We start from the raw sequence: 27390 nt of genomic DNA on the forward strand, positions 1-27390 counted from the left end.
AATCAATCATTCTGGTTGGTTAGACACACAGATGCTGTATTTTCTAGTTCGGAAATACTGAACGTGATGTCTACGTGTTGCTTATTTCCTTCTTCCTGGTTTAGAGCAAACCAAACATTTATGGAGGGGAAAGGGCTAGTTAGAATTTCTTATCATACATTGCAGTTTCCCTGTTTTGTTTAAAAATGAAACAACTGTCATGATCTGGTCACTGACAAAAGCACTGTAATATCTAGATAACACAAACAGAGAGACGCCTGATACAGGATGAACTGTGGTTAAAAATAGGGAATGGTTATCTTTCAAAAACATACGATGCATCAAACGTTCCTTGAAATGATGTTTGCAAGTCTTGAAAACAAAAACTTTCAGATTATCCCAAGTGGTCTTTGAATACCAGTGCATTTTCACGTTTTTCGAAAGAAATGTTTTTCATTTTTAATGTTAAAAATTAAAAAATCTAGCTCATTTGATGTTGACAACCAAAATTTGGACCGTCTGAATACAAGGATAAGAGCAATATTTAGCTTTGATTCTATGTTATGTAAACAAATACTCGAGTCTTTTTATGTAAACAAACAAACCAGTTAAACGTTAATTTTGTGATTTAAAGCATCTTCCTTTTGTACAATCACAAATTTTAACTTTTAAATGACACATTTTACACAAAGTATACCTGAGATGTGATATATATAATAAACTTGGATCAATATCCATATATTTTGAAAACCCCATAAACAGTAACACACCCCAATCTTTGTTTTCAAAACAAATAATAAACTCTCATATCTAATGTGAAAAACAAAATTTGGAGGAAAATCGTGAATCAGTTCCTTTAAGACTATCTAAAAGGTTCAATTTCAAAGTCATAGGGAAGAAAGATAACTCTGATACAAACACATACATGTGGATCTCAGACTGGTGCACTTTATTATTTTAGATATTTAACGTCTCACGGGTAATTATGTCTTCCGTCATACCCAGAATTCATTATACACATCATTAGTAATGCCCTTCTTTATACCCAGAAATCACTATGTACATCTTACTGGTTACCTAGAATTCAGCATGCAATGTACATCTTACTGGTTACCCAGAATTCAGCATACATCTCACTGGTTACCCAGAATTCAGCATACATCTCACTGGTTACCCAGAATTCAGCATACATCTTATTGGTTACCCAGAATTCAGCATACACCTTAATGGCTACCCAGAATTCAGCACACATCTTACTGGCTACCCAGAATTGAGTATACATCTCACTGGTCATGTCTTCCGCCATACCCAGAATTCACTATTCACCTTACTGGTTACCCAGAATTCAGTATACATCTTATGGGTCATATTTTACGCCGTCTCCCGATATACAGAAAACCAGGTGAGGAAAGTCGATAACATTTTCTCTCTTTGATTTCCAATCTGTGTGCGAGCTTCTTTAATTTTCCTTTTTAAAAACATTTAGAACACTGGGGGTAATAAAAAAAAAGATCCCTCGTAAACATCCCTCTCATGTGTTTTATATCCCCCAATTACTTCAGCGTTGATAAACATTTGGGACCATTTGCAGGGCAATTTTCTGTCTTACCGGTCAGTCCCTCATGCAGTGACCATTGTGGACTGAGTGACATTGGACATGCCAGAAGAGTCTCCAATTTCCCTCAACAAGGATAAGTAATGGTCACAAGGAACTGGCCATGGTCTTGGATGAATAAATTTAAACCCGAGATATCCTCACCCGTCACTAGAAAATTAGCAAGAATTATTTGATGATTCTAAACGTTTTCACACATGCATAAAAATGGAAATGGAGTGTATAGTAGTGGTGAACACCACTGATATACAAATGAAATAAAACTTTAGATGTTTAATGTATCTATTTCTATAATTCCATTCATCCAAACCAAGTTTCTCAAATTGCTACATCATTAAATGATGCAGGTCCCAACCAGTATTTGTTCATATCCTAAGAATGTGTGTTTTTACAAGAAAGCAGGAAACATCTTAAAAGCTCTTAGAATACCCCAAGTTCAGAAAACAAATTTATTAATGTGAAATGATAAACTTCCGCAAATATACATTTTGTATCTACACACTCTTTTCACAAATAGGAAATTAAGAATTGAAAAGAATGTTTTGCTGAATATTTTATGAAGTTGATTTACTTGTACGTGTTTTTGTGTATAGTGTTGTAGTTCATGTTTTGAAGTAAAATTGTACCCATTCTTGAGAAGATTTCTTTATCAATTTCTAAAAAGTAATGCTTTAAAAACTCCAGTTCTGCACGTGCCCCCAACTTGGCATCTAGTGGTCATAGCTTGAACAAACTTGAATCAATACCAGAAAGTAATCAAAATTAATTATTGAAAAAAGTGTAAATCTAATTAAAATAACAGTAATATATCAGTACTCCTGCTATTCAAATGTAATTGTAATCAAATTGGAAATGTCAGAATGTTACAAATTGGGAAGAGACGTTTTATCTATTTACAAAAATGATTTTCATTGATATGTCCATTTATTTCATTTCCGTGAACTCGAAATCGTGTTCCTTTGTTAGCTAACCTATTTTTGTATTCTGACCAAGCAGAGTTGATAGGGACCTTTGTCGTTCAACACCTGCTGTGACACTCGGATTCGTTTGTGCGGTCTCATCATACAGACCCTGAAGTGTACTACTATATTACTTGCACAGAACAGTGAACGGTTTGCACGAAACGCCGAACGGTCTGCACGGAACGCTGAGCAGTTTGCGCGAAACGTTTCGCACGAAACGCTAACCACTTTGTAGGCGTGGCTTGCACGCTTTGTGATTGGTCTGCACGACACGACAGGCGTGACTTGCACGCTTTGATTGATTGATTGATTGATTGATTGTGTGTGTGTGTGTGTGTGTGTGTGTGTGTGTGTGTGTGTGTGTGTGTGTGTGTGTGTGTGTGTGTGTGTGTGTGTGTGTGTGTGTGTGTGTGTGTGCGTGCGTGCGTGCGTGCGTGCGTGCGTGCGTGTTTTCTTTTTTTTTGGTATTATTTACTTCCAATAGTTTCAATATAATGTCAGTATTCTTGATATTCAAAAAGGTTGAGAAAGAAATGATAATGATTCATTTTAAAACGATTGCTCATGTACGACACGGTAAATTTATTTTTTACTTATTAGACCAATGACTTATGAACACGTTGGAATGAATACAAATTAATTCTTTCTTTTTTTTCGGAAATAAAAGACAAATATTATAGAAAAAAGCGTATCGTCACGAAATATTGATCAATCAGATTTTATCGGTTCATTGCTCTATTAAAATCATTGAAACTGAATATGAAATGGCTGCGTCTATTTCGCTAATTTGTACATGTAACATGTACTATCCTCCTTTCTGCGTAATTTGTGATTTGTTTCTTTGATTAAGATAATGATGGCAGGGATTTGCTCGAAGAGATGTTTATTATTAATGGCGCAAGGTGAACTTCATTATCTTTGCTATAATTTCGTGAAAGGGGGTGTTACATTAAATAGTGACCCCGTTCAAAGCTGACCTTAACGGATGTTTTATCAATCTTGCAACGTTGAAAATTGACCCAGGCCGTTAATTAACTATCCTCTTAAGCGTGAAATGTTGACCCTTGTTACAAAATGACCGTAAGAGATAATGTCTAGTGGAAATGACCCTTAATATACAAAATGTGTTCCGTATAGTCCACATCTCGGACTAAGTGGTGTGGACATACAGAGTATTTGAACATTGAAAAATGATCCGCCACAAATATACATAATGTTTCTTTGCAATTCATATTTGAGTCAGTTAGCAGAGTGTCATGTTTCAGCTTAAAAGAATAGCCAAATATACGCAAGCTTTTCCGTACAGTCCATGTTTAGGTCAAGTTGTGTGGTCATATTTCAACAATGAAAATTTACCCCAAACATACAAAATGTTTCTTAAATACAGTGATTCCCACATGTTGCTCGACCGGCGACACAAAAATGATAATTTGTTGGGGTGTTTTTTCAAAAGAATGATTTGCATACAGTCCCTGAAACGTTCTACGTCCCCTTTTGAATTATGAACGCACGGTGAGCGAACGGAGAACACACGAAGAGCGAAAGGTGAACGCAAAATGTTCTATGTATTTCTCTTTATTGTACTTATTTCATAATTCGGTATCTGTACGTTCAGTCTAAACAAAGCATAGTACATTTTTGTGCAAGTACTGAATGTATATTTCTCATGAAATGATCTTAAATTTCACATCAATTCACACAGCAATTATACACAAAGAAAAGAAAATTTCTTGTGTACATTCTTTACAACTCTCTATGAGATTGGCAACTGTTCGTTATCTTTACCTTTCATGCACACATACATGTACATGCATGCATGGAAAGTAGAAAAATATATGTTTAGAATTCTTGAGGTTTTCATAAATCATGAATATTGTGCGTCATCTCGGTATGCTACATGTTTGACATTTTGACTAAAGATAGATGACATTTAATTTCTTAATACATGAGTATATACAATGTATGTGGATAAAGACTGTAGCGATATCAAGAATTTACCACAGGCACCTGAAGTGTGGATAGCTGTAAACCCCCACCCCCTTCTAGAATGAAAGTATTTGGTGATCATGTCTTACAACAATATGTTGGAATTCCCATGGGCACGAATTGTGCTCCTTTGTTAGCCGACCTGTTTTTACATTCCTATGAAGCAGAATTTACTCAAAAACTTTTACATGAGAAGAAACAATATCTTGCTGTGGCCTTCAATCCGACATTTAGATATATCGATGACGTTTTATCTATTAACAATAATACCATTCATTCATATGTCGCTTTGATATATCCATGTGAGATCGAAATAAAAGACACCAAAGAGTCGTCCACTTGTGCTTCATACTTAGATATTGTATTAAAAGTAGATATTAACGGCAAACTGACAACTCAACTGTATGACAAACGGGATGATTTCAGCTACATGTACCCCATCGTCAACTTCATATTTATGTAGCAATATTCCATTATCACCTGCATATGGTGTTTATATCTCTCAAATGATTCGATACGCAAGAGCTTGTTCTGCGTATGGTCAGTTTTCAAATCGAGGCAAGCTACTGACAAACAAATTGATGGTGCAGGGGTTTCAACAGCCTCGATTAAAGTCAGCATTTCACAAATTATATAGTCGTTATAACGATCTGCATGTAGTTCGTCAATACAACCTATCATTGGGTCAAATATTGTCTGACGTGTTTCATACCGATTGTTAGACCGTTCTTGGCACACTGATTTTGAATACGGATAACTCCGTTTATCTGATTAGGATATAGGGTGAATTTCTGCGAATATCTCGGCAGGCTAATGTATTTCTACTTATGTAGTATTTCTAAATCCCACGTCATTCGTTTTCTTTGTCGTATTCTGCAATTCATTTCATCGTACCCGAGCTTTACGTCCATTGACAGCCTTACAGGAGGTTGTGACGTAATGTTGCGTGTCGCGTGTTGCGTTACCTGATTGGCTTTGTCAAACATCATTCCTATCGTTTAAATCCATTAAAATTGCAATACGTAAGAACAGAAGTGCAGTACATTATCGAACCAAGTGAAAGTGACTGAAGCTCACCTTGCATTCGGGTGTTTCTAAAACGCGGAATGGAAAACGAAACAGAAGACGGAACGGAAGACGTAACATAAATTAAGAATTAGAATTATTAATGTGGCTAAGATAACACCAAAACACGGAAGAAAATACTGTATTATGATTAACATAAAAAAAAAATTGGGAATTTGTTTACAAGAGGTACAACAATATTTTATCTTAAAATTCTGCATCCTAAATTGATTAAGCGAAGTTAAACGTTTGTATAAGAATTTACAACGTGTTTTACAAGAATTTTGAAATGTCGGCATTGCCAGATGTGTTAGCGAGCAGCAACACCTATAGATAGAGAATGGAAAGAGCATACGTACTTTATACCCCTTGTGTATACTTTTATTTTAAATGCAAAAGATCAACTAATAATAGGAAAATTGAAGATTGTAAAATGTTTGACGACTGTGAAAACTTGGTGTACTCGGCTGGATCATTTAGAATGAAGACTTTTCAATAAGAAACTTTTTCGCTATTGTTAAACTTTTCTTGAGGGCCTGTGTACCTCATCACAAATTTATCATTGCTTTTTCTTTTGTATTTGCCTGCAATAAATAAATTTAAGTTTACTTAAGAATTTTTATAGTAATCAATAAGTATCCTCCTTGAATGGCATAGTCTGAGATATTGTATGGTTAAGCATGATGATGGTTATTTTGACCCGTGTCTGAGGACAGGCAGAGATTGACCAATCAGATTCTAACAATTAAAATTCCGGCCATGCGGTGCGTCACTCTGCCTCTTCTCCCACCTACAGCTTTGGAGGACGGACGTTTTTTCAAGTTTGTGAGTTATTGGTTAGCAAGTACTGTATTTGGTGAGTAAAATTATTTTATCATGTCTTCAATGGGCAAAACTTCGGTTGTCATTCTAGGTCACTCAATTGTACGTCGTTTTCACGAATTTTTGAAGGATGGTGACGATATCAGATATTCTGAAAATCTTGGTCTTGAAAGAACGCATTCCGTTTTGTACAGGGGTGTAGGTGGAAGGAAAGTTCACGATATACTATCTAAGGATATAGAGAAAGTCGTTGAATTAGGTCCCGAGATAGTTGTTTTGATGATTGGGGAGAACGATATTGTTCCTAGTACAGATCCTGCATTGTTGGCTGCAAAAATTGAAGCGGTGGTGTCGGTGATGCATCGCCGTTATAAGGTTGGGAAGATAATTGTCTGCAAATTATTGCCAAGATTTAAGGTTAATTTTGGATACAATGAAATAGCAGACAGTGTGAATGTAATACTGAGAGCCGCATTGCCATCACTAGGTTATTGTGTGTTTTGGGAACACGGGAATTATTTCATTTCTCCCTGTGAAGGAGATTGTAGTCGGAAATTCGTTTGTGACGGAGTTCACTTGAATAAACAAGGGAATGTTCATTTATTTAGGAGTGTAAGGGGAGCGTTAATTTCAGAGGGAAAATAGGTTTTCTAGAAAATGGAGCAAGATTTCAGATTTATTCTTTTGTTGCATATAGCATTTAGGTATGGTTAGTAACATGTATATGTGTTCATTGTGGTACTAAAAAAAAAAAAAAAAAAAAAAAAAAAAAAAAAATCTCGTACCAGTAAATTTGTAAGGTATTATTTAGAAATGTTAAAGTTACCAGAATTTTGTGATCCTTACAGTACTTGAGGCAAGACCTAAGTACAAGTTTCAGGCAGTCATTGTACTTGCCATTTTGTACCCGCTTGGGTTTTCGTTTTAGTTTCAACTTTTACCATGTTTTTCCTGGCGATTTTTCCATCGATTTTATTTGATTTATCTAGGAATGTATATTAATGAGTTCCAGATTTATCCTTTTTGTGAAGAATAATCGTTGGGAAAATTTCTGCCATTTATTTCTTACGGTATTAGTTGATTACTAAAATTCGGTGAGTTTTTACAGTACTTAAGGCATGACCTAAGTACAAGTTTCAGGCAGTCATTGTACTTGCCATTTTGTACCCACTTGGGTTTTTCGTTTTAGTTTCAACTTTTACCATGTTTTCCCTGGCGATTTTTCCATCGATTTTATTTGATTTATCTAGGAATGTATATTAATGCGTTCCAGATTTATCCTTTTTGTGAAGAATAATCGTTGGGAAAATTTCTGCCATTTATTTCTTACGGTATTAGTTGATTACTAAAATTCGGTGAGTTTTTACAGTACTTAAGGCAAGACCTAAGTACAAGTTTCAGGCAGTCATTGTACTTGCCATTTTGTACCCGCTTGGGTTTTTGCATTTTAGTTTCAACTTTTACCCTGGCGATTTTCCATCGATTATATTTGATTTATCTAGGAATGTATCACAATGCGTTCGAGATTTATCCTTTCTGTAAAGAATAATCGTTGAGAAAATGCCTGCCAATTTATTTGTACGGTATTAGTTGATTACTAAAATCTGTGTGTTTTTACAGTACTTAAGGCAAGACCTAAGTACAAGTTTCAGGCAGTCATTGTACTTGCCAATTTGTACCCGTTTGGGTTTTTCGCTTTAGTTTCAACTTTTACCCTGGAGATTTTTTCATAGGTTTTTATTTGATTTCTCTAGGGATAGAAGTAGAATATTCTCAGGTTTATCACGAAGTACAATGTAGTGACAGTCTACACTCAAGGGCAGATATTTACATGTCCACGTGGAAGTGACGTTTGCGTCACGCGTCCACTGGTACCAGTGAGAGAATGACTTTGAACGTAATTAGTTCATATTAACTTTGTGATTTGGTTCTATCCACGTGCATGCACACCCGTTTTTGATTGATCAATGATTCAATGTTTTTTCGTTTTCTATCATCACTTAAATTTATCGTTAAAATATGCCTATTAAACTCATTGTTCCAAATTGTTGCTTCAGAAAGAAATTGTTACATTTTAGGTTTATTGCTTATGGTAATTGTAGAGTTTAATAGTTCGATACCGAATTGTAAATTCCTTCTATTCATGGTATTATCTATATTTGAGGTATGAAGTATTATGATGAATGTGTTGACGATCTTTCTACAAGAATTCGATTCTCAGATTATTGTATGATCACCGCGACCAGTTTATTGCATAGTCGAAGAACAATTAACAATACATAGTCGTCTTTATGCAAGGCATTAAGCCTACTCGGTGATTTGGCACGGCAATAGGTGAAACGACTTCAAATGTGGTGATTTATTACTGATGTCAGCGCTTCGTTTTATGTAGCTAGTAGTCCTTACGGAGTGGCATCTGTTCAAGAGAAGCTGATTAATTGCTTTTGCAGTCGCACAATGGGGGGTGCGATTTGCTTGCATTAAGGGAAAATTTTGGTTTAGTTTCAAAACAATATTGGTTCTTTCTTTATTGTGATATTTCCGGGATAACTTTTGTTATCAGCTGTAATCGGTACAGGGTGTCTGTAACTAGTGTAAGTACAGAATCAGGCGATTAGCCACCATTAGGAGAAAAGATTCAGTTTCTATCACTTTAGTTTATTGCTTTTCAATAACATTACCATTTGTAGTTATGCATACTTAATTGTTTGTATAATGTATTTTCAAAATATTGGCATGTGATGTACACACGCAAAAGTCATGGTATTACTTGCATCTTCTAGGCATTCATATTTAACTTAACACAGATTATGTTAAATATAAGGATATATTCTTCTGTCTCAATTTACAATTCTGTAGGTATATTTACTAGCATTATGCCAGGAAAAAGAAGCAAACCCCAGCAATCCAAAACAAACCAGGCGAAACGACCTCGACGTGGCCAAAACAAAAGAGGAGAACGAGAAATTTCTACTGATGCTGTGACAGGGGATGTCAGCACTTCACCAACCACTATTCCTCCTGAAACTTTGGCAGCATTGACGCAAGCCATAACAAAGTCGGTTACAGAGAAAGTGTTAGCAGAGATAAAACCATTGCTACAACAGCAGGGGAGTATCTCTGTTCATAATGAAGGGTCAGATTGTCAAATGATAAGTAGGTCAGGGAGTGCAAATATTTCTGGTTTGGTATCAAGTGCTGTGGTTGAACACAGTTCACAGATTGTTGGTACTGAATGCCCATCTTTAGCAAATGCAGGTAAGAAGGCAGGATTTGTAAGCTTTTCTGTACCAATAGAGGCAAAGGTTTCAGACAAAATCAAATCAAAAATTTGGTCAAAACAGTATGTTGATATGGCTCTGTTGTTAAAAAAGGAAAAGGGAAAAAGTAAATATTCTATCAAAGTTGAAGAACAAGATCAGTCAGGTAAGGTGGTGATTCACAATATGAGGTCCGAAGATGATGACGATGTAAGGGATGGCTCCTTATCCCTGAATAACTGGGTAACGGCATGGAATAGGTATGCAACAATATATTGCATTAAGTATACATCTGCACAACCAAAACTTGCAAAACATATGGAATCTGTTAGGCAGATTGCAGAAGACAAGGGGGATTCGAGAAAATATGATAAGGAGTTCAGGGAACTCATAGAACAAGGTGAGGTAGAATGGGGTGACGTCCATATGGAGATATATGTTAATGCTCGCCTCAAGCAATCTGAGAAAAGGTTGAGCAAAATTGCAACAGAGCGTTCAACATTGGGTAAGTATGAGGAAATTCCTCATGGAGCATGCTTTGCCTTTCACAAAGCTGGGAGATATTGTACCCTAGGTGCTTCTTGCAAATTTCAGCACAGATGTTTTAATTGTGGTGGCATCCATCCAATTTATTCATGTAAAAATCTGCTTCAACGGCCATTTCGTTTCTTGGACAGAGCTAGAACCCAAAAATCATTTCAAAGTAATGGAAAACAAACTTACACAGGTAATTATAAATCCACAAAGGCAACCTATTCCACAAAAGGGTCCAACGCCAATAAATCCCAGTAGGTTAGAGTATTGGTTAGTGGGGTATGACAACATAGAAACTGAATTTTAGTTAATGGTTTTAGATATGGTTTTAGTATTGGTTATACAGGGGAAATTGAAAATATCGTTTCTAAAAACTTGAAATCAGCAAATGACTTACCAGATGTTATCAGCAAGAAGTTAGAGAAAGAGATATGTTTGGGTAGAATTATGGGTCCTTTCACAGAAAAGCCATTGCCAGTTTTACATTGTTCCCCCTTAGGTCTAGTTAACAAGAAAACAGAGGGTGAGTAACGTATGATTCATCATCTGTCATATCCAGAAGGTAAATCGGTCAATGATGGCATCCCAGAAGAGGAGTCATTTGTTCAATACTCTTCTGTTGAGGATGCTATTCAGTACATTAAAAAGTGTGGGAAAGGATCATATTGTTGCAAAACAGATATTTCTAATGCATTTAGGATTATCAATTTACATGCATCCCAGTTTAAATATTTTGGTTTTACATGGCAAGGTAATTGGTATTTTGACACATGTCTTCAGATGGGTTGCAGTTCTTCTTGTCGCATATTTGAAAGGTTTAGTACGGCGGTTCAGTGGATACACAAGAAAAATTAGGTATAAAATTTATGACTCATGTATTAGATGATTTTCTAATTGTTGATAAATCTGCCACAGAATGCCGCAAAAAACTTGAGACATTCTTAACAGTTTGTGCTGACATAGGTATACCTATGGCTAAGGATAAAACATTCGGTCCAGACAAGATAATGACTTTTCTGGGTTATGAATTAGACACTGAGATGATGGAGGCACGGCTACCTATTGATAAGGTTAGAAAATGTAAGGATGCAATTGAGGAGATTTTGCCTTGCAAAAAGATTACTTTGAAGGATATGCAATCAGTGATTGGTCTTCTTAATTTTGCTTGTAATGTGGTCTTGCCAGGAAGAGCATTTCTAAGGCGACTTATCAATACCACTGTTGGCATTACAAAATCATATTATCGCATTAGATTAAACAAAGAGGTAAAAGCAGATTTACATACTTGGTTGGCCTTTTTGGATCAATTCAACGGTAGGTCAGTTTTCTTACCGGATAGGTGGATAGATTCCAACGAATTTAAATTGTATACAGATGCTTCAGGATCTATTGGATATGGGGCAGTGTTAGGAGGACATTGGTTCTATGGTACTTGGGATGTTAATTGGAAAAAATGTAATATTACTCTCTTGGAATTTTATCCAATACTTTTAGCTCTTAAAGTGTGGAGTCATATTTTGAAAAACAAATGTATTTACTTTTGAGGAATCTGTTGAATTCAACATTGGCACCAGCTTCCACTCAGGCATATAAAAGGGCATGGGCTACTTTCAGAAATTTTGCAAACAAATTTCATATAAGTAATGATCTTCCATTGTCTCAGGATATTTTGGCATTCTTTATCTCTTATTTATTTGCTGAAGGTTATGCAGCCTCTTCTGTTGTGTCATTTATTTCATCAATAGCATATATACATAGAATCAATAACTTGCCCGACAATACGTCATGCTTCCTTGTTCAAAAACTGTTAAGTTCTTGTCGCAAATCAAGACCTTCAATGGATATTCGTTTACCAATAACAATTGCAGTGCTACATAAAATCTGTGGGGCATTAGAAAATACAGTGTCAAATATTTATAAGAAAGTACTATTTCAAGCAATGTTTTATTGGCTTTCCATGGGTTCCTCAGAATAGGAGAAATAACATCAAGTTGCACTGCTAATCATATCTTGCAAATGTCACAGGTTACTTTTCTAAAAAGTAAAATTTTGATTCACTTTCAAAATTATAAACATTCTGGTGGTAAAGTCTTTACACTTACAATCAATTCGTGCAATTCTTTTAAATATTGTCCAGTCGGGGCATTAGATTACTACTTAAAAATGAGAGGGAGGCGTGAAGGGCCCCTTTTTTGCTACCCCCCCCCCCCAAATATCCCTGTCTCAAGGCACGAATTCTCAAACATATTAAAAGAGAGTCTCATGTTTTGTAATTTGGATGTTAATAGATTCAAAGGACATTCTTTTCGAATTGGAATGGCCTCTTACTGTGCATCACGGGGGATGAGTGATAGTCAGATTAGATTCCTGGGCAGATGGAAATCAGATGCATTTAAATCTTACATAAGACATGTGACACCATGTTGATATATGTCTGGGTTGAAGTGGAGCTAAAAGGCAGATCTCAGTGTTCTTTACATGTACAGGACCTTGACTTCCAAGTGTGTTTCATGATTATTACCTAACGGGGACATATGCTTAAGTCATTTGTTAATACTTAAGCTGGTAAATGTTCAAGCTACACACATATATGACGGTGGTGAAATGACAGTGAGAAATGTTACATGCGATGTACTGTTTGTATGGGGCATATGTTTATCCCTTATCAAGAACATTTATGCCTGAGTCATTTGTTAATACTCAGGATCACATACAAACCAAATCCTCAAATGACGGTAATACTTTGATTTTGTTGTAACGAGGGCATATGTTTATCTCTCAAAGAGCAATTTTATCATTATTATTATTGAGTTGTAATAGATACATGTATATTTTCCTACATGTCTCATGGACAAGTTGTGTTTCTGTTGTAGTATGGGACATATGTTTATTCCCATATTGCAATGTCCAAATTATGTAATTGTTACCCACTACTGATAATTTTATGGTTTGATGTGTGTTGCCACAGTTTTCCTTCATGGGTCTGAACTTTCCCTGTTTCGGTCAAGTCAGTGGCGTTTTCAGACCCATTTTCATAATTTTTCGGTTAAGTCTAAGTTTTAATTACTGGAAATTTGGATTATCTCCCTTTACAAAATTGGTTTATTTTTCATATTTACATTTTATGTCTGTTAAAATTATATGACATTGTTAATAATACTTTTGAGAATTTCAAACAAATTATTAAACGTCACAAAGGTGGCAACACACGACAAACTGTTCTTCAGGCTTTTTATTCATTAGAGGAGGATAAGATATGGTGATTTTATTGATGAGAGGATTTTGGAAAGAAAGAAGCAAATTAATGGGTTACTGGGCAATAAAAAGACTTATTGCATTAATATAAATGTAATATTCATCTTAATTATTCAATTACTTTACTCATTCATTATTATATGAAGGGGGTGGTAACTATGCATGACAGTGCATTTTTAGTCCAGTCATTAAACGTTAACTAACTCTTATCACATCAGATTGTATGTTTTGTTTTCCTTTGATTTCATATCATTTGTCTAGAACATTTTACTTTCATTATAAATCCTGTATGTGCATGAAATGATGTTGTTGCTGTAGTTCATGTAAGTAAATTTGTTATCTATACACTTGTAATGAGAAAGAAAAATATCTGTTATTAAATGGAAAAAATATCAATTACAAATAATTTGATTTATTATATAGCTAATAAATAGGCTATTATAAAATCTGCTTAAAATCTAGAGAATGTTGGCGTTCAATATCCTGATAATTTATTGAACGCTAACTTTGCATAGCGTAAAACGTGTGAGCCCGAAATATTCCGAGTATGAGCGTTCAATGTTGACCTTATCGTAACGACGTAAGGTGGCAGGGGACAGTTTCTTTGGTTCTGAAACATGTGGATAGGGGGTATACATCAAAGTCAGATTATGACAGACTAATGAAAAATCACATTTCCCTTTTATGTCAATACTTGTATTTCATATTAGTGTAGTTAATAAATTATGACCCTAAATTACATGTAATCTATAAATACTGGTGCTGGTACACAAACATGCTCTGAGCAGGTTCCCCTTTTTTGCTTTGATTTTCTCTCATTTGGGCTAATCCGCACCACACCATCACAGTACCAAACATGGGGATTTAGACACTGTGTACAATCAAGAACCCTATCTGCCCTTCTCAAAAATCTACCTTTCATATGGGGTCATCCACCTTCCCTCACAGCTACAGACCTTTTGCTGGACCCTGCATGTTTTCACCGGAATTTCTTCAGCAACTGACCACATGTCTTAGTTTCGTATTTGCACCCATCTATATGCTAGGAATCATGGTAACACCTACATGTTGTATATCAACATTTTTATTAAGCAATCAGCTACATTTGACATGCATCCTAAAATCATTGTATACATTTTTACACATGCAATGTCACTTCAAATGTGGGGTATTTCCATATTTTGAAAAAGTTGACCGGGCCTAGATTGCGAAACTGTCCCCTGCTACTTAAACAAGCCAAAATGGCAGACGACGGTCCTCCGAATCTGACATTGCCGGAATTTGATATTTATTTAAACAAAATGTTTTAATGCACATAAATTTTGATGTTCCCATTCACAAAATCAGTTTGCTTCATGCATCAATGACAGGTTTAATATTGAACAGTTAAGAAATGCATGCTGATTATTGCACACTTTCACCTTACATGTAGATGCCAATATTGATGAATTATCGTCTATTTTGAGTGAAAAGGGATATAATTTAACAACTAAATACTTTAGCTATATAATAAAAGGGTTATTGAACTTATATTGGTGAATATTGGCACTCGTTGGTTATCAAAATGCACTCGCAAACTCGTGCCAATATTCACCAATATAAGTTCAATAACCCTATAATATCAATCATAATTGTGGGAACAGTAAATACATGTCAGTCATATTGAACATGCTTTTTTAATGAGATAAATCAAGACTTCATTCATAATTTATTTCTTTTTTTTAATTTTTTTAGTAACTGAAGCCTATGGTGTGGGTATATCGGCCCTGGCCCTCCTGTTACTGGGGTGGGTACTCCGGTGGTTTGTCCGCCACCTGGGCGTGGAATTTCGCCCCCCAGTACGGAGGGGCAGACAAAGACGTCGTTCGCCACTACAACATCGTGACCGTTCACCACTACAACATCGTGACCGTTCACCACCCGAAGGCGCAGAGGTAAATATTTTTATCGTAATATTAAAAAACAATTATTAAAGTAACTCACACATTAATTTATGACTTACATGTCTTAAAATATACATTATTCAGATGGGTGGCATTGAAGAAACCCTCCCGAGAAGGAAATCCCCCGAGATCAGCGATCCAGACCAGGTCACAGACTGCGGGAAAGCAGTAAGTATTATATCATTAATATATTTAGTAAGTAAATATGTGATTTTTACTTTGCGTGTTTTCTCCCCCCCCCCCCCCTCTTTTTTACTTCTTGTTTCGTGTACCAAATTTGAAAGCTGAGGATTTACAATAATAGTAAAATTAATTATATGGAATCTCTTCGTTGATTAGGTCCAATTTTAAAAAAAACCTCCACAATAATGTTTTTTTAAACATAAAAACTTTTTTCCAGATCCGTTGCAATGACGTAAAGAGATTTTTACGTTGTAACAAATACCTAAATACAAAATTTATGGAAAAAAATGTACTAATTTTTTTTTTTATTTCTAATGATCATCGTCTCTGACAGATACAGGTATATCATCGATGCATAAAGGAGAAATAAGTATTAAGTTTCCTCAGTCGGAGTCCCTTGGATTATCTGATACGTCCCGCTCCATTACGCCACTCGCATAATATAATAATACCTCACTGGATTTTACGTAACATCTCTTCGGTTCCATTGTGATGGTCCTATATCATCTGATTGAAATTCACATTGAATCTCAATACAGCCTTTGAATGACATTGGATTAATACCTTTGTTATCTGATTTCTTCCACTGACACCTTGACCTGGTGGTTTTTATTGACATTGGATTAATACCTTTGTTATCTGATTTCTTCCACTGACACCTTGACCTGGTGTTTTTATTGACATTGGATTAATACCTTTGTTATCTGATTTCTTCCACTGACACCTTGACCTGGTGGTTTTTATTGACATTGGATTAATACCTTTGTTATCTGATTTCTTCCACTGACACCTTGACCTGGTGTTTTTATTGACATTGGATTAATACCTTTGTTATCTGATTTCTTCCACTGACACCTTGACCTGGTGGTTTTTATTGTTTCCTCCCCCTTGTGGCATCTCTTCGATTCATCCATTTCATAAGCAGGTCGAAGCTGTTATATGATCCTTTCCATTCTTCTGGAGAACAATACATTATCTAAAAATAATCGGAAAATCCCCGGTCATCAATAGATCGGTTATCAATATATCATATCTACAAATAATCAGAAAACCCTCGGTCATCAATAGATTGGTTATAAATAGATCATATCTAAATATAATGGGAAAAACCCATTTCTATTGTTCTCAAGAACAATAGGTCTATTGTTTACTAACCCCATACAGCCCACTATACTACTCACATAGAAAATATTACAATTTCAAAGCGACTCTAATCTTAGAACTGCAAATGAATTATGGGAAGATGGATACTATACGTAATTCATAACATGAAGACAGGGGAAACATTCAGTGTAAATTATAAGATTCGATATACAAGAGCTTGTTCTGCGTATAATCAGTTTTAAATCGAGACAGGATATTGAAATCAAGTTTATGTTATAGGGGTTTAAATAGTCTTGTTCAAAGGCAGCATTTCACATACTCTATGTTCACTGTCATTGGGTCAAATGCTGTCTGACGTGTTTCATACCAATTGTTAGATCGTTCTTTACACTCGGAATTTGATTGCGGATTACTTCGTTTACTAGCTGCAATAATGTAGCGCTATCCCTGGGATCTCCGTAATGGTGCAAATGCGGGAATGATTCGCTCCCGCAATATTTTCAAACATTCTAAACCTTTGCCGACTTTCTTTACGTAAATAAAATGATATCGTATGTTTCTTAACCATTATGCCATTATAATAATAATTAATAATAATTGTTTTTATATAGCGCTTTATCCAGCGTATGCTGCTCAAAGCGCTTTACAATAATCAATGTAAAGTATTACCCCGGCAGACCTTATATCAATCTAGAACTTTCTCAGCCTCCTAGGAAGCATACAGTGCAAGCTGCCATTACAAGCGCTAGAGCACTAACATTCTAACAATATATTTCACTGTCTATAGCCAGGTACCCCTTTTACTACCCCTTTTACACTTGGGTAGAGTGAGGAAATTCATGTAAAGTGCCTTTCCCAAGGACACAACGTTAGCCCTGCCTCGGCCAGGACTCGAACCCACGACCTTACGGTCGTGAGTCTGACGGTTTAACCACTAGGCCACCGACGCCACGATTCATATAATATGAATTTACAATCTACAACTCACAGTTTGTGAGGCTCTATTCTACCGTTTTCACCCATTTTGATATATTCCAATTTCTCGATTCATATTTGTGCGACATGTTTGGTGTATTTGAGTTTCAACCTCCGTTGTCAAGTTATTTGCATATGTCATATAAGGTAGTATTTACATCAATGGACAAGTACGGAGGAGAAAGCTATTTCGTCGGCATTGAAAAGGTTTGAGTTTGAATTTAGTATCAATTTAAAAACGAACAGCAGAATGTAATATTTTTCTACCACCATATCATTTTCCTTTCTTTGTCGGAATGGCTCGAGTAGCTACATTTTCGCGCTGATTGTCAATGTTAAGGTTTTGTTTTAGTAGATCCACCTACGATATCCCGTGATATCACGCACGGTGGAACAGACGAAGAATTTGCATATTTTAAATGATATTTAATGAAAAACATCTTTATCAAACATGTCCAAGCACAATCTCGGTACTCTTTTTGGTGTAAACAACACTGGAGACAAATACACGGAGTTTATTACAGGTTATTCATAAATATATTTTGCACCATTACGAAGATCCTTTAGAATTGTAGCCCTATCCCGAAACCTTCAGAATAAAGAATCGGAGAGGGTTACATTATTGCTGCTATTCGTTTACTTGATGGAGATATAGGGCTCATGGCGGATATGACCGATCTGCAGGGGATGTTTAGTCCTCCTAGGCACCAGATCCCACCTCTGGTACAATGTATGTCCAGGGGTCCGTGTTTGTCTATGTTTAATTTCATATTTCCTGTGGGAATTATATGAGTTTGATCACTGTTTGTTATATCTATATCATTCAAAACATAATACTAAAAATTGCATTGGGTAATCGATCTAATGCCGTACACTGTTAAATTACAGGCAGAAATCAATTTCGTCTTTGCATTTAATTGTATATTTGTGAAGAAATAAGACGGAAAAAACATCAAAGAAGGGCATTACAAAGATAACAGATCGGGCGTTAGTGAAGTTTAGTTCAATTAGGATAATTGTATACATGTAGCTGTTATTATTCGAAAAGTGGGAAGGGAGCACGTTACCCGGCTGTCCCACTTATAGGCCCTTACCTGTCGTTCTTGGTTAAATTTCGTATGATAAAACAAACTCTTTAAAAATTGAATACAACATGATAACATTTTAAGGCTTATTACACAGTGACGTAGTTACATTGTACTTGTATGTGTATGTAAATAACACAAGATGTGTGAATTGTATGTGGTCGATCCACTGGGCCTTTTATTATCACTTTCACAGCATTCGATTAGCAAAAAAGAAGCACCTTTTAAAAAATTGAAGAAAAAAAACCCGATTTGCCCCAAAGTAAACCGTAAACAAAACAAGAACAAACAATGAAGAAAATACAAAGGATGTTGGATCTGGTACATCGTGCCTTAATGTATCCGACTATCCCAACATTTTCTAGTGCATCGATGATGATCTCAATTAACAGAATTTCACAATTCTAAATATTTTGATAACATCATAATTCTCTATAAAACTTAAATTTAAAATGAAAATGGAGATTTCTGAGCAAATATTCATATATATGTTTTATAAGGTTTTGGTGCTGGAAACTGAAATTATATTTACAGCCTCCTATCCCTTTAAACGGTCTACTAACCCTTGACTTAATTTGCGTATACATTAATCGCATCCTAGCTACGCCTCCAGTGTGCATAAACAGCATCCAGTAGGTGTTGTTCCTAGAGCAAGTCAGTCTTTATTCTTGGAAAATCTGTGAGGAAGGTTGGAGTAACATTTTGCACTCTACTACTTTGGCCAAGATGACGACTTGTTATTTTTCCTTGTTTTTTATTTGTCTATACTCAAAGTTGGGTCATGTTGATCCTCTGTTGAAAGGAAGTTATCTTATTCAGGAGTTCAAGGGGTCGTTGTCGCATGAACTTAGTATTCTTTTTGCAATTGAAAGACACACGCTTATGTCAACTGCACTTTCCTGTGCAAATCAGTGTGGAGGGGATCGACGATGCATAGGACTGGAGATTTGTAAAATTCAGGAACATCTGTATCAGTGCAGAGCATGTTGTGGCTGGAAGAAGTTTGGAAAAGAGAAGGCTAATAAGAACCTAGACAGCTGTGAATATTTCATGCTGGTAAATTTGTTGAATATCGTCATTTAAATACCGAGAGATTATCATATTGTATTACAATGTAATAATTAATTGGCAATTTGTGTAAAGAAGCAGTTTTGTTGAATTCAAATGGATAAATACATTTAGAATACATCCATATATATGTAGTACTCCAAAGTGCGATGGTCACGCCAAAGTGCGATGGTCTGCGCCAAATTCCGATGGTGTGCCATGCCAAAGTACGATGGTCATCACTCATGCGCCAAAGTGCGATGGTCTGACATGCCAAAGTGCGATGGCGTGACACGCCGAAATCCATTGGTTTGTAAACGACACAGTGTTTTGGTACAGACTGAACGAACCTTGTGTTGTTTCACCAAAATATCAGCGTAAAATCTATGCACAAAAATACGAATAAGAACTTATTTCAATACCATTTAGTTGTCGTGTTATTAAATACAAAATTTTCCAACGTGAAATCGTATAGAATGTTTTGTATTATAACATACCCCCGGGAATTTAATACGTGTACCTCAAAGTAATAAATGATCATTAACTAAAGAATGCTTGCGAGAAGTAGAGAGTTTGACAACAAATGTACTTTGCCGTTCTCACTATCCTTAACAGTGTAAACCTTGCCGTTGCTGTCGTGCGTGTTGCATATCTTTGGTTTTATTTTTGAAAGACGTTAAAAAATGACGTCACAATGACGTGACGTCACAAACGTTACTGAACTCCACATCATCGGACTTTGGCTTGACCATCGCACTTTGGGGTCTGTAACGTTAACAAACTATCGCATTCTGGCGCAGACAATCGCACTTTGGCGTGATCATCGCACTTTGGAGTCTTACATCCTATTGCAAATGAAAATTAAGAAATGATATTATACTTGTAATAGTATTTTTTTGATCAGGTGAATGATGACCAAAAAGGATATGTAAATGGTGAGTTACGTTTTCTGATAAATGAAATACTATGAAAGGCGAATATAACGAACAATGATCAATCTCATAACTCATATAAGCATTACAAAATAAATAGTTGAGTAAACACAGACCCCTGGACAAACCACAGGTGGGATCAGGTGCCTAGGAGGAGTAAGCATCCCCTGTCGACTGGTCACACCCGCCGTGAGCCCAATATCCTGAAATGATTCAGGGTCTGTTTATTAATTGATATTTGTTTGTTTTACCCTTTCGAGGATTTATGCACCCATTGAAACGTCTTGCATTTCAAACATACCAGTGTGACTTAAGTCCAATACCTCTGAACACTTCAACCACTGAACAACGTTTTTCTTATTACTTACAATTCTCGTTAAAACGCCAAATTCGCTATCGCCATATGCTGGAGTGTATTTATTACAAAAGTTGATTTCAAAGTGTTAATTATCTCGATAAACCGACATGATTACACGTGTCAGTGATGTGGAAAATTGATCATTTAATCGATCTCCGGTATACACCTGGACAGAGGGAACCCAGTATTAAATAAACAGGATAAATACTTAATATGAACTCTAGTCCTTTTGTTTTTACATCATAGAAAAAACATTTTAGTTTAGCTATGGTTTTGCCACGAAAGAGCTTCCTGTTGAATTTTCAAACAAATTAAGCAAATTATTACACGTACATACCACGGAAACCACCCGAAATGCACACAACATGAAACCACCAATTAGTTTACTGTTTTATGGGAAAAGGAGAAATATGGTTGATATCAGGATATGGGGCTCACGGCGGGAGTGACCGGTCAACAGGGGATGCTTACTCCTCCTAAGCACCTGATCCCACCTCTGGTGTGTCCAGGGGTCCGTGTTTGCCCAACTCTCTATTTTGTATTGCTTGTAGGAGTTATGAGATTGATTACTGTTCGTTATCTTCACCTTTGCATCAGTAATGAAAAGTGAAGATAACGAACAGTGATCAATCTCATAACTATTATAAGCAATACACATTAAAGAGTTTGGCAAACACATTGACCCCTAGATATACCAGAGGTGGGATCAGGTACCTACATGTAGGAGGAATAAGCATTCCCTTCCGATCGGTCACACCCGGAGTAAGCCCTATATCTTGATCAGGAAAAGCGGAGTTATCCGTAGTCAAAATCAGTGTACCAAGAACGATCTAACAATCAGTATGAAACATGTCAGACACCATTTGACCCAATGATAGGTTACACTGGCAAACTAGATCGTTATAACGACCATGGTATTTGCGAAATGTTTATTTTAACCGATACTGTTTATAAATTTATGTTTATGCAACCTTACATCTGTATATACGTATTTGCACATATTGAAATCAATAGACATGATTGCTATTTCACGATTCTATTGAATGCATTTCAAACATCAACTGATTTATTTTCACTATGATAGTAAATTCAGTGACAGTACTCCGTCATTCATACTGTACGATTTCTGGTACCAGAAGCAAGTAAAACACAATAAATAATAAACGCAAGGGACGACGTTCATAATTCCGAACACCTTCTCTATAATTTTTTTGGAATGCAATGGGTTTTTGGGGGGTTGGGGGTTGGGTGGGGGGGTCTTTTTATTATTATTAGTTACGATCAGCTGTAAAAGACATGTGAATCGCAGAGGTTTCTGTTAATTAATTAACATAGAAAACAAGTTTAAGATTTACATAATATTTGAATTGTAATTTCTCCGTCAAATTCATTTTGAACACATTGCTATAGTTACTTCATTTTTTGCCTTTATAGCACTGTACCTTTTATCGTTGTGATTTTTAGTTCGCAATCCTTACAATATGTTAAATGAGAAATATATTGTAGTTGCATCTAAAAAGCCGACTTCCATGAGTTCTATCTATGACCAAACTCAATTGTCAGAAAATGCAGTCGACGGTGTTGTTGTGTGTCCTACGAGTCGGCACTACCTCACCCATACAAGACGTGAACATAATCCCTGGTTCAAAATAGATCTCCAGCAGATGTTTGATATTATGAGTGTATTGATGTATGCCAGACAGGATTGTTGTGGTACGTCACAAAAATACTGTAATGAAATCACTGTTGCATCTTAACGTAACTCACAATTACCATAACGATTTAAAACATACCCCTCTACATACCCTGAATGTATCAAGTCTGTCTCCTGAATACCATATTTAAACCGCTATCATGTCAATGTTATGTATGAATAAAAGAGTTACTTCTCCGTACATTTCTCCTTCTTTTCCCTTTGTAGCTATGAATAAATACAATGTATAATGCAATTTGTTTTATTACTAGAACCTGGGAGATTTAAAAATGTCATGGTAACTGTTTCCAATGATGACCAGTACCACGCTTGTGGTTTTTACCCAGGCCCTACCTATAAACATGACCGCATTTCCGTTCTGTGTGAATCACTCTCCAGGGGGCGCTTTGTAACCCTAGCAATGGATTTGGAACCAGGAACAACTACTGCTCTTCACGTCTGCGAGGTCCAGGTCTATGGAAAACGACTATCACTTTAGTGTGACATTCAAAGTACAAAATAAACGATACAAACAAACTATACTGTATTCTTGATGTATATACTCAGGTGACCTAAATATAAACCGCGTTAAGACCGCTATTATATGAATTGACATAAATCGAACAAAGTACATGCGAGCATTATACTTTAGAGGTTATTTTCCCACTGAATTAAACATCGTGATTCTCTAGCCCATTGTAATGCAAATAATGTTAGTGGAACCTATACATGTATTGACTGACATGGAGTTCAAATTTTTTAGAAATTTATCAGTAGGGTGGTGGTGTTAATTACTTATCTTATGCCTCGTTCACACGAAGAATTTAATTTGTATTAAACGGAAGTTAATGCGAATTAAATCTGAACCACCTTCACGCGGAGATTTTAATGCGCATTGGTTTACTACGGTTTCCAGGGGGACGAGTGAGTGTTGCAGAGGATCTTGCAAGTTTTGCTAGTGAATTACTAAGGCATTGCTTTTGATGGTCACTGCAATCCTTGTTATAACTGCTTACGGACGCCTCGTTCCGGGGCCCACTTACGAACATAATATGTAGGAGTTGAAAACCATCATCGTTAAGGGTTTGAAAAATATCATCGAAACTACCAATATCGAAATTTCCTCCCTTGGAATCCATTTTCAGAAATTGCATAAGCAGACGTGTTTGCGCGTGTGTTGTGGTTTTCCTTCAAATAGTCATATTTATTTTATGTTGTATAATTAATTGTTTATTTATCATTTATTTTTAATATGTTAATGTTTTTGTTGAATGAATTTATTTCGATCGAAAGAGCTGTTAAAAGTTGTTCTTTTCAGGATTCCCAATCTATAAATAGACCATTCAGTGGAATCCCCAACATTCCAATAGAAAGTAGTTCCGGCCATTTATTATTTTATTTTTCGGGGTATACGATATTCATATGATAGATCAACCAATAAAAAGGCGTGTATCTACACAATATTCATTAAAATATCTATAAAAATAATTTTAAATAACATAGTCTATTCTTTAATTTATTTCGCGCACCCTTTAATAGAGATGCATACGAATTTAATGCGCATTAGTTTAATTCGCATTAAATATTACCGCCGTGTGAACGCTATTTAATTCGAATTAATTTAATGCGCATTATTTTACTTCGCATCAAATTTGATGCGAAGTAAAATTTAATGCGCATCCGTGTGAACGAGGCATTGCTGTCTTCATAAACTACAGACGTACACCGAAATAAATAGTATTTGTAACTATGTACCTCCAAAGTTGAAGATTTGATAATAAAAGGTGCCATAATGTAAAACGTATACGGTACCAATTTTACACAGGTCCTACCATAAATAATATACTAGACACCATGTCCTCCATGACGTTGAAATCCTCCGTGAGTTCTCTGTTATATCTTTTTAACTACATGTACGCATTCGGATTGCAGACAGGGTTCCAACAGTCTCGTCTATTGTCAGCATTTTCGCAAATTCTATAATCGTTATAACGACCTAATTTACCAATACAACCTGTCACTGGGCCAAATGCTGTCTGATGTGTTTCATAACAATTGTTATGACGTTTTACAATCTGATTTTGAGTAAGGATTCCTCCGTTTAGCTGATCAAAATATAGAGTTCACGGTGGATGTGACAGATCGACAGGGGATGCTTACTCCGCCTGGGCGCTTGCCCCCAACCCTATGCCTGGAGTTTCGTGTTTGTCCTGCTCTTGTATTCTTGTGAGAGCTACATGTATGAGATTGGTCACTGTTCGTTAATTTAATCTTTTCAGTCTAGTATTCCCGTTGGAATTCCGTTTAGAAAAGGTCCTCAATACTCCATTGTTTGTGAAACGGGGTCTCGGTTTTTGCGGTCTCACCCGAAGGCCCACCCCATATGTCGCCTCTTATGACAAGCAAGGGGTACTGAGGACCTACAAATGTATTTTACTGCGGGTCCCCACGGGAGGACTCAACATGTAAAACAGGAGGTGCCGTGGTGGGGATGTATAGCCACACCACTTGTGTAATTTGGTATCGGCCTTATGAGACCCTTAAAGGTACAACTCAGTATGAAGATAATGAACAATGGTCAATTTCAAAAAACCCATAAAGAATATGAAATTAAGAGTGTGGTAAATACGGACCCTGGATAAATCTACTTAACGACAAATTGTATTTGCAAATAAGATAATTTTAACGATCATGGAATTTACGAAATGTTGAATTCAAAGGAAACTCTTGATACCCCGGAACATCAACTCGTTTGTCAGTAGTCAGTTCCGATTTCAAACTTGACCATTCGCAGAAGATGCTTTCGTTGATTGAGTCGACATATTAATGAAAATGAGTATTTGTTAATAGAAATAGGTGTAAGAAATTCGAGCATCAGGGGTAACTCGGGACATTGGTGCTAAGATGGCAATGGGTACAGTGTATCTAAAGAATAAAGTTTAGAACTTGATTTCCGTTGGTACTTTGAGGGGTTTTATAAATTCTTATTGATGCTGACATGATGTTGCTGTTTATTTGTTTGCACTTGGGCAATATCATTCAGTTTCTAAAGTTGCGTTATGTTAACGCTGATTAAGCGCTTTTGCTTTGAAGTATATTGTATCAATGTGTCGATCCACCAACATGTTTGACACTGTGTCACTAATGTCTTTGATACTTTAACTTGAAAACAAACTCGATATTCTATATGTAGTTAAATAATGGGATCGTAAAGATGAGTATAGATTTGCATTGTTGACCTTTGTGTCTCTCATACGTGTTCGTGAAACCTGTATTAATTTGTCAGTTTAGTGATCAAATAGACCTATTATCTGCCTCACTGTGATCTTTATCTGTAAACGTAAAGCATGGGATAAATGATAGTGTTTAAACATTCTTAATTACGCAATTAATTTATTATTGATGTAATCTAATGAATTATTCCTTTTGAAGATTGACACTGAAGTAATAAATCAGTTAATTTTACAGAAGAAAAAAATCTGTTCCTACGCATAGATGTGATATATAGCATCAATCTTATCTTAGTCGTATAAAATAAACACATTATGTTGATTTTAGATAGTTTTTAATTAGATTATGCTTTTCAAAATGAATCGGGCAAAAAAATAACTGACATTGCATTCATCATATACAATGGTTACATGTTTGTTGCAAACTAGTTCGATCTGGTTTTTAAGACCACCTGCCCGCGTAATCATTACCAAATGTGGAAGTTTGCCAAGTACAACGGGTGTATTGGCTGTTCCGTTTAAAGTAACGAAATGGTCAACGATATGGTATTTCAGTACCTAATCTAATTTATATTTCTAAAAAAGACAAGAATATCACAGTTGTTATTTATAAGTGTGTAATACTATTGGCGCGCATAGACAATCGAATACGTGTGTATAAGATAGTATGAATGCGTGATTGTGAGTTTCTTTAGTCACGTGGTGTATGTCGACCTAAATGACAATGGAGTAATTGGTATTCATACTAACCTCACTCATTTAAAAGACAAGTTCCCGCCGCTTTCATATACCCCATGAGATATTACTGAATTGCAACCTTCATGGTCATTTCAGAGACGTGGAAAATATAAACTTCATTTTATATTATATTACTGGGGTCCTGGTAAGATTTACACTTATTTGTATTATTTTATTGTACCCATAAGTAATTAATTCCGTTTGCAGTGTAACCTAAACTATGTGCTTTTAATGTAATGTATGTTTAAATGTGCAATGTCTAAAGGTCTGTTTAAATGTTGTGTGAGTGTTTTATGGGTTGTGAGAGTTTGTGTTTTACTTATAGATTTATTTCCTTGCACAATAAAAATTGAAGTAAGAACCCAGACCAAAAGTTTGTTTTATCTTGGTTGGACCCTGCGACAAGTTATGTCAACAATAGAATGTGTTTCTGTTTTATTTTTTTGGGTGAGGAAGGTAGCAAATATTGCTTCCGCGGGTTTTTCATTTTTTCTGCAATGCTAGCTACGAGTACATTCATCCCCCGATCAAAAAAACAGAGAAAGTATGTTATTGTTTCTATTTGAATGAATTCTCATTCCACAGTTTGGATCATCCCAATGTTTCTGTATACATGTATATACG

General features: G+C 35.8%; 1 protein-coding gene across 1 annotated transcript; it reads left to right on the top strand.

Moving 5' to 3' along the window:
• Positions 1 to 18779: 18779 nt before the first annotated feature.
• Positions 18780 to 23335, top strand: LOC130052117 (pentraxin fusion protein-like). Its single transcript, XM_056156217.1, has 4 exons — positions 18780 to 19824; positions 20720 to 20750; positions 22612 to 22818; positions 23071 to 23335. The coding sequence occupies exons 1-4, from the start codon at positions 19495 to 19497 to the stop codon at positions 23295 to 23297; spliced, it is 795 nt and encodes a 264-aa protein (XP_056012192.1). The 5' UTR covers positions 18780 to 19494; the 3' UTR covers positions 23298 to 23335.
• The last annotated feature ends 4055 nt before the right edge of the window (positions 23336 to 27390 follow it).

This window comes from Ostrea edulis, chromosome 2 (assembly GCF_947568905.1).
Source record: "Ostrea edulis chromosome 2, xbOstEdul1.1, whole genome shotgun sequence".
Taxonomy (NCBI): Eukaryota; Metazoa; Mollusca; class Bivalvia; order Ostreida; family Ostreidae; genus Ostrea; species Ostrea edulis.